Source organism: Marmota flaviventris, chromosome 12 (genome assembly GCF_047511675.1).
Source record: "Marmota flaviventris isolate mMarFla1 chromosome 12, mMarFla1.hap1, whole genome shotgun sequence".
Taxonomy (NCBI): domain Eukaryota; kingdom Metazoa; phylum Chordata; class Mammalia; order Rodentia; family Sciuridae; genus Marmota; species Marmota flaviventris.
Window position 1 is genome coordinate 103,683,356 of NC_092509.1, and position 17,345 is coordinate 103,700,700.

A 17,345-nucleotide genomic window follows, 5' to 3' on the forward strand; every position below is an offset into this window, starting at 1 on the left:
TACAGCTGTACTCCCTACCGTCCTGCCACCCAAGTCCTCGCAGGCCCTGGTGGTAATGCCCGGGACCTGAGACATCTGGAGGTCATACCCCGAGTCCTCAGGGCCGGGGCAACACGGCCAATCCCAGGAAGCCCTGGCTTCTCGCCCACAGTGAGGGTTGAGGGCCTAGGCTCGCCACCAAGTGAGGGATCCTCAGCAGCACTACATGTCCTGCCATGGAGGAGCTCAGTCCTGGAGAAACAACCTTACTAGAGTCTTTTTCTTGCCCCTGTGTAATGGAGAAGGACCTCAAGACTGATACTGTGAATGTACACAGATGGCCACCTGAATTGTTGGGGGGAAATGTATCTAAAAGAATATACCCTAGAGCAACTGAAGAGCACAGAAGATAATTGATCACCAATTTTTTTACACCTAGGAGAATGTCTCAGAGCTCCTCAAGTTGTGATCTGCAAAAGTAGAGTCCTAGGGGCGTGGAGTGTCCAGGAAGGGGGAGAAACCACTGCCTGTCCTCAACCGCCACCCGGCCCAGTCACCTTCTGAGATCAGTGACATAAAAATTCAAACCTAAGCTTCTGAATACCAATTTTCTTTTCACATTTCTGTAGAACTTGAGTTCCTCGACTGGAGAAACTTAGTGGCAATTGACTAATCGTACAATATTTTCTCAATTCACTATTGCACACAGAGCCTTTGGGAAATGGAAAGAACCATAAAACATGAGACTTCTCCTCTAAGAACTGACAAAGGTACCTTCAAATATTTTCAAAAGATCCCAAGCTAAGATGGGAAGGGCCTTTAATTCAGAAACAGGCCCTTTATAGCCAAATGAAACTGAGATAACCTCACCTTTACGTGGCTTTGCTATCAGACAGTATTCTTCAATGGTTGCATGCTACGATATAAAACCCAAACTTCTTGGGTCAGACCAGAGCTTTCAAAATTTCCAAAACTGTTCAATTCATGCCCTCCCCCCCCAAAATTTACCTGTGTCACTTTAGAGCACTTTAATGGTTCTGTAAGATTAACACAACATTTTCCTCCTTTAATAGTAAGTCACAGGATCAGCATTATTAACATCTTAACATAAGCCAGAACATAAGTACCATAATTTAGCCTTTTACAGAGATATTGAATTCCCAGAGAACAAAATGTGTATAAACAGTGATCGGGAACTCACTTAGAGACCAGTGAAGTGAACGTTTTCAAAATTTCTTCATTTGAGACAGATGTCAAAGCACCAGTTCCAAAACACTTTACCAACTCTGCGTTGGTGTTGGCTTCAGTCTTAAGGTGTTTCCTGGCTTAGGTCTTTCCAACGCATTATAATGAAAACTGCGTTCACGTATGTACCAGTACCTTGAAAGTATCATAAAGAAGGAAGTTTCCAATCCCGACGCCTGACCACGTCTCTTCACGTGAGCAAGATATCACAGCACCAAAGAAATAAACAGGAAAAGAAATCTGAGGAAAACACTGCGGAATCAAAACTCTATGCAGGGAAAACCGTGTCTCTTTACATAAACGTTCCAAGCTAAGTCTCACTGACAGAGAACCACTGTGGCTGGAAACTGCATATATCGCAGTCGCGATTAGTTTAAAATTGGAAATGCTTTAGTAGGAAGACTCTGTCCCTCTAGTCATCCCTGGCTTACCTCGTCATCCTTGTACCACGACAAGCTCTCGGCAGTGAGCACGAACCAATAACCCTTGGAGCCTCCTTTCATGATGCCGATGTTGCTGATGGTGAGCCAGCCCTTCCGGATCACCTGCAAGAGGACACACACCAGCACAGGCGCTCAGTAAGACACCAGCCAACGGAGGTCGGACTCAGTGAAGTTAGAAACGAGATAGAAAGGACAGTAAGACAGCACCGCTCTCCCAAAGCTTAACTTCTATTTAACCCTTCAAGAGAGTTCACCTTCCAAATGCGCAGATGACCAGGGGGAAGTCTCTTCCACTAATGGATAAAAATCTCAGACTCATATGGATGGCGGGAACAGAGTGACTGAGACACACAGGAATGGAATTGAGGCCGCCCAGCACACTGGTGCCAGGCCTGCTCACGGCTGCTGCAGTCTAAACTGCGTGGCCGCCTGGCTGAGTGACCGGCTCCCGTGCCCACCGCTCCTCTCCCCTGCAGCCTACTGCTCCATTTGGCCGCCTGGTTTGCAGCTCATTAGGATTCACAGCAGAGGCTGGCAGCAAGTGGTGAGAAGCAGGAACACACGCCAACCAATTAGCTCCTTGTTAACAGCCGGGAGTTGCCTGAGTGAAGGAGAAAGCCGAAATTATAAACTACAATGAAAAGTGAGTTTTTTTAAAAAGGCCTTGGCTTATTCATTGACTTCTAGTTATTCACCAGGCACAAAACATGGGGCATCTTCACAATAATTTTTAAATAGATTTCCAACTTTAAAACATTAGCAACCTGGACTACCCATTTGACAAAAAGCACAAGTGGCATTTAAAGGAAATGCATTTTTTCCCCTCACAGTAGTTGAGAATGAAATTGTTTTCCACATGGCATAGTATGCCGGACCTCTGCTAGGTGATTTTACTGTCAGAGAACCAGAAATGCAATTCTGCATGGAACTGTATGTTGTTGTTCTAAATGTGAGTAGCTGTCCTCTGCCCAAATCCTTCAATGTCCTAGAGATCCTGAAACATCAAAAATGACTTACTGAATGACAGTCAGTTCCTAAAGAAGATGAAATGCTCTTATAATCAGACTTCATTGTTATAGTGCTCTTAGGTTTCCTAGTGGGGAACGAAGGCCAATCCTGGGGGAAATCTTGGAGTTGGCCAAGGCTCTCCCGCTGATCTTCCACATCCGGCACGTTCCCAGGCTGCCACCCACAACCGGCTGTGCCAGCATCTCCTGGATGCCTGTCCTCCTCTCTAGAGCTCCATTGCTTTAAAAGACCCCAAAGGACATCCTTCTCAGGTCCAGACTAAGGAAGCTTCCTCTGTTGATGAGAATCGCCCCTTCTCACTCTCTACTGTGGGAAGAACGAAGCGGTACATCTCAGGGAAATATCTCAGGTGACCTCTCTCTCTAGTCACAGGGGTACTTTCCCTGGATCACGACCCCTCTGAATGGACCAGGATTCATACGCACGAAACCCAGGAATTTACAGCTGAGCTTACTCCCCAGGGGACTCCGACTCCTGCCAGAGTGTGAAGACCACCGACCGCATGTGTGTGTCCGTTCCCTTCGGGCGACTGACCATTTCTACATTTCCAGCAGGAGGAGAGAGTTCAGTTATTTCACACCAGTTCGTCACCACGCTGCCAGGGCTCCATGCCATGTGACAGTCACAGTGCCACTGGAGGGGACTGACTATTCGCCAGGCGTCTTCCACGTGCTCCACCACCATTTCGCCTGCTTCTAGCACACGTGGTCTCCATCCAGAGGAGCCCGGGGTTCAGCCCAATAAACATTCCCTCAGCGCCTGCCACCTGTCGTGGTGAGGAGAGTGTGACGATGTCGCCGTGCATGCTCTCAGCACACTGTACGGCTGGGGGTGGGGAGGCGGGAAGTACTCAATGCAGTTGTACAGGAGGAGCCAAGGGCAAGGAGGGCATCCCACCCCTTGGGAAGTGGCCACAGGCCTGCCTCGAGAAGGTGGTGCCCCGGAAGGGCAGGAGGGTTCGTCAGGGCAGGAGTTTGCCTATCTGTTTTCCCTAGAGAGGGACAAGCAAGGACAAAACATGAAGGAGCCACCTAGTGCAGAGGAGGAGGAGGGATGAAGAAGGCGGGCAGACCCTGAAAGGGAGACCTGAAAGCCGCGGACCTCACACCTGGGAAGTGCCACACTAGACTTCAGGTACCTGAACACAGGTGCTTCACCCATACAGAGCACGTGAGCGAGAGCCACTGTGCGAGAGGTTAAAAAGCAATGAGTCTATGGCAGACACAGTCCACGGGACTTGGAACAGGACGGTGGGGGGCGTGAAGGAGAAGACCTAGAACAAGCCGGGAGGCCTCTGTCCACGAGCCACGCTTGGTCATGGAGCCCTATGACCAGTGTCAAGTGAGATGTGTGACAGCAAAATGCACACTGAATATTGAAATTGAATACAAAATATTTTAAATATCTGGTTCGTTTTTTAATGTGGCTACCAGAAAAATTTAGATTACCTATGTGGACCACATTTCATTTTTATTGGAGAGTGCGGTGTTTCAGAATGATTCTGAGACTACTGAGTCTACTCTTTTCTAGAACCAACCACTCTAAAGCTCAGAAGAAACAGAGGAAGAGGACCCCATGTTAGAAAGCAGGAGTGTGGGTGAAGAACTCACCCAGGCCACGCTGGATCTGAGGTATCAGGGAAGTTAGGACTGGAGATGCAGGCGTGAGCGTCCCCAGTCTATGCGTCAGGGGCAGTTAAGACTCTCAGCAAAACAGCAGAGGTGCATGCTAAAGAGCTCTTGAGAGACTGAAAAGCAGTCAGAAATAAGAGCAGCAAGGTACTCTAAACAGAACGCACTGGGAGGCTGTAAGTGCCTATCGCCCTCAAGTTGACAGACTGATTTTGGTGGTTTTAAATGTGAATCCAAACTTGACATATTTTATCCTTCTCTGTGACGGGATCCTGTAGCCAGGATTTGCATTATTTTCTGATTTTATTCAGCCTTTTCCTCCTCTATCCCCTTACTTTCCTTTGTTTTCTTTTTATTAGTCTCCTCCGGGTTCTGACCATTCTTGCTCATGGTCTGTCTTTCCCTCTCATTCCACCGTTTTACCTCGATTTCATGGTTTCTCTCTGTCTCAATTCCTTGGTGAAAAAGTACGTTAGGAATCGCTTTGCCCAATTCCTACTCTGAGCCAATTGTTATCGGGGAAAACTGTGGAATGGGCTTTCTCCTATTGAAAAAGGATCAGAGCTCCTTAAACTTTCCGTGACAGCATCTGGCCCACTGGCTGTGATCAGTGCCGCACACATTTCCGTGGACAAGTGCACCCTCAACATGGAGCCGTGACCCTGGTCTTTTCCTCTCCAAGCGAGACATCACAAGATCTATTGGCAAAGGTCCATCAGGTCCTGAGGGTAATCATGAACCCACTCTGATTCTTTATGTAAATCCTTTGTATACATTTTTGTTTTCTTTTTCAGTGCTGAAGACCAGACCTAGAGCCTTGCACATGGGGGAAATGAACCAGCACATGTTCCAGTTATTTTTCTCTGCACTGTGAGAAAGTAGGCTTGCCAGGGTCTGTGAAACCCGTATGTTAAGGGCAAACAGACTCCAGCATCTGGCCAGAGCACTGCCTTGTACAATTAACACACAGATAAGGGATAAAGTTATTGAAGAAAAAAACGTACATTTGGAAAAAATCCAATGTGGTCGAGGCCTTGAACTTTGTTTGTAAGCAAGGGGTTTTGACCTTGGCCTTGCTTACGGTAGACCATGCACATTTTTTTCAGCCATGCAGCTGGCTTTTAATTGTTGCAGCCTGAGAAGAGGTTGAAAACCAGAGGCCACTCCGTAGTTTGGCCTTGGGAGATTATAAAAACTCACTCATGGGTTTTCGCAACAGATGAACAGCTGCTTCTACCAAGACCGTTCACACGCCCCAGGGCCTACCTGGGCCGCTGCTGGGGAGCTGAGGTCCGTCAAAGGCAGGCCAGGCCCGGCACCCAGGGGAGACTTCCCACTGCACGCAAGGCATCCTCGGCACACAAGCTGCCTGTCCCTGAATTTTAAAATTACCAAAATCAGTCTATCAGCTTGAGGGCGATAGGCACTTACAGCCTCTCAGCGAGTTCTGTTCTGAGCACCCAGTGAGCACAGCAAGCCCAAGACCCTGCAGAGGTTTTCCAGGCAGGATGCTTTGAGGCCAGAGTGTGATTGCAGGGAGTCCTCTCAGGTTGAGGCTACTGGGCCTCAGAGGTGAAACTAGAGCTTCTACTTTCCTGCCATAAGCTAGCTGAGGTCCTAGGGTCTAGGAGCATACACAGGGCCTGGGATAACTGCTCTAAAGACCAGCGGATTGTTTTATTGCTTCTGTGGAGCTAGGGCCGGGACCATCTTTCCTGTCCCACCGTTAGTTCTATTTGTGAAACAAGTGTTATGGGTTGGAAAAGTGTCCTCCAAAGGTGCATGTGTTAAAAGCTTGGTTCCTGGGGTGGCACCCCCGGAAAGTAGTGGGCCTTTAGGAGGTGGGGCCTAGTGGGAGGTCGTTGGGTGGGAGTGCCCTTGAGGGAGAACGTGGGACCCCCGCCTCTTCCTCTTCTCTGTTGCTTCCTGCCTCATGGAGCAGATGACTTGCACTCCATGTACTCTCACCACGATGAGCTACACCCACCAGAGCCCAAAACTACGGGGCTGATCAATCCTGGGCTGGAGCCATCAGGACCATGAGACAAATAGACTTTTTTGTTTGTTTGTTTTATAAGTTAACTGCCTTAGGTATTCCGATATAGTGGCGGGAATCTGGCTAGTAGAGCAAGGAACACAAGAGACTATTTCCACTTCAGAAGCCCAGAAGGAACATGTACCTGTGCAGGCCAGCTCAGGGGCAGCTGCTGACGGCATCCCAGGGCCACGTGGACAAGAGAACCACCTGGGCTGAGGCTGTCAGGAGAACAGGAACCGAGGGGCCACTCTCCTTTGATGTTCTACAAGGGCTTAGACTCTGCACGCTCCTTTGTGATTATAATCTTTGGATTTTAATTCCTGGGAACTTCATAGCCGGGGGGGGGGGGGGTTTATATTCACAGTGAGGACATGTCTATTTTGTTGACATTTTATAATACGATTTTTATATGATTTTTAAATAAATGATGTCATTTGAGCATGGCATGATCTTTGATGGGCTATGGAAACAACCTGGCTGAGCACAGTTTGAAACAAGAAATAAGTAAGACACTCAACCTTCAGTACTGAGGCCTCAGGGTGCTCTCTTGACCTCTGTCAGAGCCTTTTGTCCACTAGCAGATGCCCAGAGAAGCCATAGTTAGCTTTGGGGGAGTGACTTCAAGAAGAAAGGAGCAAGACTGGTCCCGACTACTGACCGTCCCCTAAAGGGGCTAGCCACCAGATTAGTAATTATATCCTGGGGAATCAAAAGTAGAAGGTTGAGACAACAGCCCAGGGTTGGGTGACTCAGGGGCACTCTCGTTTTTCCTCCCGCATCCCACCCCAGCAGGAAAAAAACCTGCCTGTACAGACTGCAGACCTGGACACAGAAGTGCAACCCAAGGCCATCGTCTCCCCTGACTCATCCCACCCATGAAGACTGGGGCGCATGCCTGTGGCTGCCAGGGATGCCTTCACTTCTGGAAAGTATCTGAAAGTCTTTCTCACCTACAGCACTCGATAAGTCGACCGGTATCTCCTAAATGCCTGCAGTGGAGCACGCACTGTGCCAGATACCTGGTGATTCCAGGTGAGGGCCGCCATGTCCAGGTGTGTCTTATCAATGACTTGATACAACGAAAACAATAAATACTCACATGTGACAGCTAAGTTTATGACTGGGGTAAAGACGGAGTGAAAATGAGGAAATGAGGTGAAATCACATAGAAAGGTTTAAGGGACAGTAAAATTAAGAAGCTAAATAATCCGGTATTTGACGCAATACTATTTGTTTCAAGATACAATAAAATCTGTCACTGCTACGAATGGTCTGGCTATGTGACATTTGCGTGTTTGGACATAACTTCACGGCTTTGGCTTCCCAGAAAAATGGTCTCAAAAGTACCTCAGGAGGCAAGGTTAAGGGTGTGATTCGATTCCTTTTCTAGGAATTCAGGGATGACAGCAGTAGCCGCATTTACTCTGTGCCAGGTATGGTGCTAAGAGCGCCACATGCTGTCTTTTAATCCACATGGTGATCCTGCGAGGGAGGAGCGGTTTTCCTTATGGGGCAGCCCCTGAGTGAGCAGCAGCGGGCCCCCTCTTGGGAGCAACACGCTGGGTGCCACTTCACTCCACTGTGCCAAGCACCCTGAGGGGATTCGGCCTCTGAGCATTTGAGTGACATGAAATCTCTCCGGTGGGTTGCCCTTGTAGCTCCAGCCTCTGCCCGTAGCACACAAAGATGCCGGACAGTGTGCTTTCTGATGGCAAGCAACTGGAAGCGACTTATTGGTCGAAAGGAAGCCTGGCTGAGGGGTCAGGATATAATCCCATGACGTTAAGTTCCTCATAGCGCGGGCAGGGCATTTCTGCCAGGTGTGCTGACGCTGCAGGCAAACTGGGAGTGGCCCCTCGGTGACGTGGAGGGTTTCTTCATTTGTAACTTAGGATAATAATAATAATAATAATAATAATACCTGTGACAGAGCTGTTACGAGAATCTCGAGTTGAAATATGGAAAGGACTTAGATCGGTATCTGTTATTTTTATGCCTGATATTGTTTCCATTATATTTGTTAATGTAAGAACAGAAAAAAGAACGGCACTATGAATGAAAATGTTTACATGACTGAAAGAAAACTGGTGGCAAAATACAAAGTCGTATTTATTGTTTTCCATTTCCCTGTCCTTTCCTCTACTTTCGTGTGATAATAATGTCATTAAAAACTCAAGTTGGCATCATATAATGGCTTGTTTAAAACAGGCAGTTTCTTGAGATCTCCTTCCAAGTGCAGGGAACCCAGAGCGTTAGAAAACCGAGGCAGATGACTGCCCACCTGACGGTGAAGAACTAAAGGACCACCTCTGGACAGGCGTCCACCCTCACCATGACGAAAGAAGCTGACCACTTTAAATAAGGTGAAGACAGGCCAACTGTGTGCGATAAAGCTGACTGAAAATAAGCAAGCCGTATTGAATGTTCATATCAAATCTGCTGCCAAGAGATAACTTTCTGGCTTCTCCATAAAAATTGAACTTCTAATAACACTGGTCCAAGTTTAATGCTAACCTTGAAGCTTTTTGTGAGCCAGACAGAGCTCCAACTTGCTGCTTCCTGAGGCGACCTCACCATGGAACCCAAGCCATCCCCACCCAGGTTTCTGGACTCCGAAGACCATTTCCAGGGATCTCCGAAGACCATTTCCAGGGCACTGCCCATCTTCCATTCATCCCACCCCATGCACGGCCCTGACGCCCTTCCTGCTGAGTCGATTCCAGAACACTGGCCCTGGCTCGTGTAGTGAGGGCAGGATTCGTGCCTCTGTGGCTCATGAGGCTTTTGTACTATCCCATTTCTCAAGATTATTGCCAAATAATTTCTTCCCTTTCTTATTGAATCCCAGAATTTGCTCAACTGCCGGTCGACGCTTTATTTCTGCCAGATGCACGGCTATTTCTGATGAGTTCACTGAGGGAGCTGTTTATTCTCAGTGTCTACTCACCTAAACCTCAACAAGATCCAGGCCATTAACCATGATGAAAATCAGGGCCGGCCTTTTTCTTTCTCCCCCACTTTTCCCTCTGTATCTTTTCCATGTGCAGAGCCTCCTTTGAAGTTAAAGGGCCCTCCATGTGGAAGAGATTGCAAATGATACAAAACAGAATGAGAACTAAGCCCGTCATCTATTTCTCACATTCAAGGACAATAATACACATACACAAAGGAAAATACACCTCAGAGTTAGCAAGGCCTGAATAAAATGGGGATATTTTCCTGAAAAAGAATCCAGATAGCTTCTCTGAGACAGACAGACACACACACACACACACACACACACAAGCACTTTACTAAATATTAATTTAATAGAAAATTAGTCAACACCATATATTCAAACACAAACACACGTATATATTTATCTGCACTCTGGCAACACAAGAAAAAACCCAAACCAAAACCAAACCAAGCCTCCACCTCCAAGGAGCTTACAGATCAACAGGGGAAGACACACTAAACAAAGGCTCACACAGAGACATGTGAAGTCACATCAAGCCACCAGGTGCTGCCACAGAATGGCCCAGTGTGCCGAGTGCTCTGACCAGCTCGGGGCACCTCACGTCTTCAACACCCGAAGGGCGTCGGGAGAGCTCTGGGGTGGGGGTTGGCACACAGTGTGGCTGGACAGGCACGGCAAAGATGAGCCTCGTGCAGGACCAGCCGGAGGGGGAGGTGAACCTTGCCTGGCCAGGTGACTTATGGCCAAGAAATCTGGTCTTCGCCCTGGGAGGAACGGGCCACCTCCGAAGTGGTCCAAGCTGGGCAGCAACGTAAGATCTGCACCAGGAAAAGCCCCTGCTGGCCCCGGTTTGGTGAAGAGACCAGAAAGAGGACAAAGGATCCAGGGAGACCAGACAGCTGGCCGCGGCGGAGTCCCAAGCTTCCCATGGTGACAGCTGTGATGACAGTGGTGGAATCACACATGTGGACAGTGGAGGGGCCTGAGGGACTCGGAGGAAGAGAAGTTACTGTGAGGGTGACAAGCCAGAGGTGGAGGACGAGAGAGGACGAGGCGTCAGGGTGACGCCCAGTGTCTGAGGTCCCGGAACCGACTGTGCGGCTTGGGCACTGAGACACACGCAGTGCCACGCTGGGGGCGGGGACGAGTCCTGAGTCCATTCTGGATGCGCTAATGGGCTCCTGTGGAATGGACAGTGGCTGTGCAGCAGCCTAGATCAGACACTCGAATCTGTGAACTGCTGATGGGAGGTGACTTAAAATGAGGGTCTGAGTGTCACAAGAGGAGGATCCAGCACTGAGCCTGAGGAGAAGCGTGTGGCCTGGCTGGGGGGCGGCAGCGATCGGGTCGGGAGACAGGGCTGGCGGGAAGGTGGCAGGTGGGCCGCATGCTGAGGGCACAGAAGCCAGTGGACGGCCAGATACAGCTGCTGAGACACCTCAAGTATCAGAGCCTCCCTGTGTTCAGCCCCCACAAGCTGGCTCAGCAGCCCTCCAGGGTCACTTCTGCGTCCTGACGACAAGGGGAACAGAGCTGAAGTCTCTCTGCTGCTCTGATTTCCTACAATGAATCAATTCTTTCCCCAAATCTCTTCTAGATTAAAAAAAAAAAATTCCAAAAGAACATCACCAACTGTCAGTGAAGAAAACATATAAAACAGGATCTGTTTTAAAGAAGTTCCTGGAAATTTAGGTCCCAAAAGGCAAGCGACAAGATGTGCTGCCAATCATTCAGGCTATACCCATAAATCAATTTACCAATGTCCAAAAAGACTTACCAACACATTTCTAAGTTTTGAGAGTCTGGAAAAATCTATTTATCCTACAAGGCCTCTGAAGCAGAGTGTCAATTGTGTTACTAAGGAAATGCTCAAAGTACCCCAGCTGCTAAATAAGTGTTTCCTAAGAAAAAATGCATTCATAGATCCAATGTGGAAATCCAGTTTGGAATCTCTTCTGACGTAAGGGAATCAGGCAGATTCCTTCTTCTCATTTGGGGTGACTGATGGGTCTGTGGATTTTGGCAGTGCAGGCTGGGGGGACATCAGCCACCCTAAATGAACAGCTGTCAGTGAGCAGGGATTCCTGCTTGTGCAAAACCAGTCAGCCTGGCTACCCCAGCCCCCAGCCCTGGGTCTCAAGGGCCTCACCACCATTCTTCAGGGCCAGGCTCTTACTCTGACCACCTGTCTGTCCACCTCCAACTGTCCTGTCTGGCCTGCAGGGCAGAGAATGCTTCGTGCCTCCCTGCTTTGCTCCTCAGAACTCTCTTCAGCATTTGTAAGGATTTTCCTGCTAATGATTATGAGCGGACAGAATTCAAAGCCATATTCCTATGAACCACCTCTTCCCCCTCCTCCACTCCAAAGACACTGTGGCTTCCCCAGAAATACCAAAGATGATACTCATGGGACTCCAAAAAAGACCAAGATGATACTCGTGGGACTTCAAGGCACAAAAACTAAATATAAAAGTCATGGAGGGATCGAGGAAAACGTCACCATTCCAGACTTGGAAGTGGAGGACAGAGGGTTATGGCAGGGCTTCCCAAAGTGCGTTCCCAGAAACACTGTGCAGGCAGGCGTCCACCAAGATGGTTTGTCCAACCAGAAGGGCCCTGGGGTTCCTGCAATGGCTCATCTTCTCAAGGACAAGGCATTCTTATCTTAAAAATGCTAAGTGAGGGGCTGGGGTTGTGGCTCAGGGGTAGAGCGCTTGCGTAGCATGTGAGAGACACTGGGTTCAATTCTCAGCACCACATACAAATAAATAAAATAAAGATCCATTAACAACTAAAAAACATTTTTTTTAAAAAAAATGCTAAGGTGGGCTGGACCTATAATCCTAGAAGCTCAGGATGCTGAAGCAGAAGGATAGAGACTTCAAAGCCAGCCTCAGCAACTTAGCGAGGCCCTAAGCAATTCAGTGAGACCCTGTCTCTAAGTGAAATATAAAAAGGTCTGGGGATGTGACTCAGTGGTTAAGCACCCATGGTACCAAACAAATAAATAAATAAATAAAGCTAAGGTAAATGTTTCATAACATCTAACAAAAACAGTCCAACCTCAAACAACTGATCTTTAATTAACAGTATTAAAAATTTATTCACACAACAAGTGCTAACTTTTCAGAGCCAAAGACTAGCTGAGTCTAGACTCAGCTACAGACAACAGAGCCATCCACTCACTGTCCACTGGACAGACAGGTGGATACTGCTCACTGTGTTAATTGAGTACCTATTACGTGTTTCCAGATGCTAGAACTTACATCCATGTGTTGGGGTGGGTTGGGGTGGGTGTGGAAGTCAGAAACAGACACTCAACACAATTAAATCTAAGAGGGATTGTGAGTGCCACGGTGTGTGGGGGGAGGGAGATTTTTTCATTCAATCAGAAATTCCCTCTGATAAAGTCCTATTTCAGTAGAGACCTGAGGAGACTATGTGGATAATAGTGGGGAGGGGGAAGGCAGGGAGGTGGGGAACGATTCCAGTAGGAGGGAACAGGTACCAAAATCCTAAGGAAGTCTGTTGCCTGAGCCACAGTGAGGACGTGGGGTCAGAGATGCCAGAGGACACCAGATCCCTTAGGCCTGAGTGGCAACAGCAGTGCCTCCTGCTGGAGGGAAACAGGAAGAGCGCTAACTGGGCGCCATTTGTACAGGCTCAAATGGCCCAACATATGGAGGAAGAAGGACCACGTCCCTGAGAGAAACTGGGTGTCTTGCTCACAGAATTCACGTTCTGTAAATTCATACCCAGAGCACCACTTCACCCAGCGAGTGTTATTAAATCAGAGGAGCCATCAGAGCCACTGGTTGAGTAAAAAGGTTTTGTGATAAAATTTTAGGATTTCAAAAGAACAACTTTATTAATAATAATAAAAATGACTGCTGATCCTTCATTAATCTTCACTGTGAACACTGCACTTTAGGGGAGTCGTCTCACTAGTCTTCCCAATGACCCTAAGGGATACACACAAGCCTTCTTCCTATTCCATCTTTGCATGAGACACAGACACACTGCGTTTTATGACATAACTCTCTCAACTACCAAGTGGGGACCCAAATTCCTCTTGGGCTCCAGGTCGAGGCTCTTAATCTTTCTCTTCAGGGACAAAAAGGCAGACGTTGCTATCAATCTGCTTTCTTGCTGGATAAAAACAGATCTTCAGCATCTGTCACATTTTCTTACACTGGTTAGGACACAGGAAGCCTTGCAGAATTTCAGGGCCAGAGTTACTGTGAGGAGCCACTCAGATTTGAAATCCAATAAGTGCAAGGACCAGGACTTCCCAGCTGACTCCTAGTTCCACACGAGACTTGCAGAACGGCAAAGCCTCTGGGCCTGTTTGTGGGGAGCAAACAGCTGGGCGCCCCGGCTCCAGGGCTGGCCTTTGTGGGTTCACATGCTAGATGTGTCACCTGGCGCAGCTGACTGGACCTCTCTGTGCCTCAGACTTGTTGTGACCACAGACTTGTTGGTACGATGGTTCTAAACCAGGAGCACAGCAACACCAAGGGTTACTGGTGAAGGTGTAGCAGGCTTACCAACCCTCCCGTCTAAAATGACAACACAGAACTGTTGCTCCCAGACCATAAGGACATTGTGAGGATTAGAGAAATAACAAATGTAAAGTGTGTGAAAGAAACTCTTGCTACGTATTAATGATTTTTAAAGCCATCCATCAAAATGGGGAAATGGTATACACTTTGCAAGGCAGTTTTGAAGGGCAAAGCACCTAGGACCCTGTGTGATATGAAACACTATTGTGGCTGTTATTATGATCATGACTAAGGTCAAACACACCAGAGAGTGATACAAACATGGCTAGCACTTTCCGGGGCAGTCGTCAGGGATGGCATTTTCAGGAATTATAAAGGTGCTCCGGGGCCTGCATGGCTCCTTCCCTTCCCCGGTACTTACTGAGTCCACTGCTCTTTGTTCCTAGGTCATCTTGTTCTAACTTACTAGCAGCCGTGTGTTGTGGCCCCCACTCCCCTGGTTGGAAGCAGGACCTTCTGTGTCTGACAAGCAGCTCTGCTATTTCTTAGCTCAGTGAACTTGGGGAAATGAGGTTACCTAGACAAGCTTTTTTTTGTTTTTGTTTTTTAATCTGAGAATTGGGGCTAATAATCCTGTCTTCAAATAGATGTTCCAAGCAGACAGTGCAATGGATGTACATGATATACTCAGTAAAATGCCCGGCATCTGGCAAATATAAACAAATCAGAGATATCATTGTCAAGCAGAGATGTACTGTGCTTCATGCTCCTTGGGAATTCTTATATCTTCCCTAGTTCTCAGGGTGACCACGGACTTGTTGATACCTAAACCAGGAGCAACACCAAGGGCTACGGGTGAAGGTGTAGCAGGCTGACCAGCACTGTCACCATGTCCCCATGGAGACCAACCCTCCCATCTAAAATGACATAGCACCAGCTGGAGTTCAAATATGATGCATTCTAACTGATAACCAAGCTTAAACCATTCTCTTTGGAACACTGGCATCTACTAGACTCAGAACCACATTTTAGAGCCACACTGTTGTTGTGACCTATATAGGTGGGAAACTCAGTCACTATGACCAAAATGACGACTGTGGGTAACCATCAATCTGAAGAATCAATTGTTTCCTCTGGATGACAAAACCTAACGCTCAAAACTAACAAGCAGTTTCGACACACTGTCGACGCTCCCTGAGGATGCTGGCATCACGTCGTTATCTTACAGACAGGTTACACCTCTGGCCACTTAGCTCCAGATTTTGGAATCCTTACCTCATCTATTCACTGCACAGTTTCTTGTCGGATATCTGTTATGAGCAGATTCTACGAGCATTAGAGAATACAGTGGTGGATGTGGCCTCTGCTGTTCCTGATCTAACAGAGCACACAGAAAGTGCAAGGGACACAGACTCAAAGCGAGGAGCTACATAACACTGGAGTGAAGAAGGTACAAGATTCTATGGGAACTCGGGGGAGGGCTGAGAATAGTGCAGACGTCGGGAAAGGACTCCTGAGGATGTGCTATTTCAGCTGAGGTGACTGAGATGCTATTCAGGGGGAAAACAGAAATGAACGCTTCAGGAAAGAGCACCCAAAAATCTCGCAGGGGTGGGCACAGTGGTCCACACCTGCAACCCCAGCAACTCGGGAGGCGGAGGCAGGAAGATCCTGAGTTCCAAGCCAGCCTCAGCAACTTAGCAAGACTCTGTCTCGAAATAAAATAAAAATATAAAGGGTGTAGAGGTGTAGCTCAGTGGCAGAGCACATGTCTCGCATGTGTGAAGCCCTGGGATCCATCCCCAGTACTGCAAAAAAATAACTTGAGAGAGAGACAGACAGACAGACACACACACACACACACACAGCAGGGAAAAGGCTTGCAACCCTGAAGCAGCCAGCCGCCGCTGCAGTGCAGAACTCAGGAGCGCCAGGGACACAGGAAGGAACAGGAAGCCACCGGGAATGAATGGGTGGGGGATGTTAAGAATTTGGACTTTACCCCCAAATTAAAGAAATGTTCCTGGATGATTGTAAGCCGAGGAGTACCACATTGAGATTTCTGTTTGTATCTAAAGAAAGCAAACTGCATCCAATGTCCCCCTCATTTGTAATTTTAGCAAAAAACTTTTAGGGGAGAGTGTTGGAACTTCTGGTTAAAGTCAGTCTTTCAATTACTTGAGGATTTTAATCACCCATATCCTTCCTGACCTCCTTAATCATTGCTAATTGAAAATTGGCTGTAACTCAAGAGACTCTGTGAGGAATCTTAACCAAGTATGTAACAGATGAAGTCTTGATTCCCACTGAAGACTGAAGACCATATAAGTAACAGGCATTCTGATTTCTCTGGGAAATGGAGAGGCCCTGGTAAATATCCATCATCCAGAGCAGCTATTTTGTTAATCTCCTAAACTAGTTGCAGATGTTGGCTCCAACAGCTAGGCTTTGCATCTGTAATTTTAAAAATGTCTCATATTTCCAAACCTGACTCCACATGCACCGGAAATCAGTGACATGAATTATGAGCGCCAGGAAGAGGAGAAGCCCAAGAAATGCAGACGTGATGGGAGATAATGTTCAGACAGCTCTGTGCACAGGACGGCTGAAGGATGACACGGGTCTTCCTCCAGGACATGGGCCTGCCACCAGGCCCTCGAAAACAAGACCCTGCCAGGGGTTGTACTAAACAAGAGGAAGTCATTTATAGACAGTTGGGTTCTCAAAAACAAATCCTTCTGTCCCCTTCCCCTCCTCCACTTTCCAGTGGGTCAACAGAAGACCAGAGCGCCAGAAAAGGAAAAGGTTTTTGAAGGGGGGAGGAAAAAGTGAGACACCGACGAACGCTAAAAATTCCTTACCTTAATGAAGAAGATCATTTTTAGTAAACTAGGGAAGGAGGCGAGAAAATGACTTGCTATTAAACTAATGTCTTACTTACGACTGGGCTTTTTCATAAAAGATATGTCATTAGAGACTCAGACGAAAATTTATAAAAGTGGTTGGAGATGGTAGAATCCCATGGTTAAAGAATTATATTGCAAACAAGAAAAATCATGAGCATTAAAAATAATTTAAGTGCTGATGGTGGCTGTATTTAGTCTTAATATTTGCATTTTTCAAGCTCATATTTATGTGCACTGTTTTCAAAGTGTCCCTCCATCCATTCAGGCAGTACATCTAATACCCTGCCTACGGGGCCATCCATCACAGGCTGTGTGTAAATAACCTCACTGGGAACCAGGGCACCAACCTCAGCCAATTATTTGGTAAGAAGGAGCACGGCACAAAGCTTTAAGGAACTTAGACTCGATCATGAAACCAGGACACTCATTTCCTGGATGGGAAACATTCATCCTGTAGCATTCAGCCTAATGGAATTCCCTGCGGTGGGGAAGGGTCTGGTTGCTGAGTCAAAGAAATTTTGTAGTAACTTTAGGGATAAGTTTCATAGTAACTTTAGGGATCTTTCCTTAGTCCAGCTACAGCTCTGCCTGTTCACATTTTGTTCTGAAGATT

At 47.5% G+C, this 17,345-nt stretch overlaps 1 protein-coding gene across 2 annotated transcripts in view; it reads right to left on the reverse strand.

Moving 5' to 3' along the window:
• The window catches only part of Dnm3 (dynamin 3), a 430,502-nt gene that overhangs the window by 220,781 nt on the left and 192,376 nt on the right, over positions 1 to 17,345 (reverse strand). For both annotated transcript variants that reach the window (XM_027934994.3, XM_027934997.2), the window contains one exon: positions 1,656 to 1,769. In XM_027934994.3, the coding sequence (XP_027790795.1) occupies positions 1,656 to 1,769 (114 nt within the window). The remainder of the gene's footprint in view (positions 1 to 1,655; positions 1,770 to 17,345) is intronic.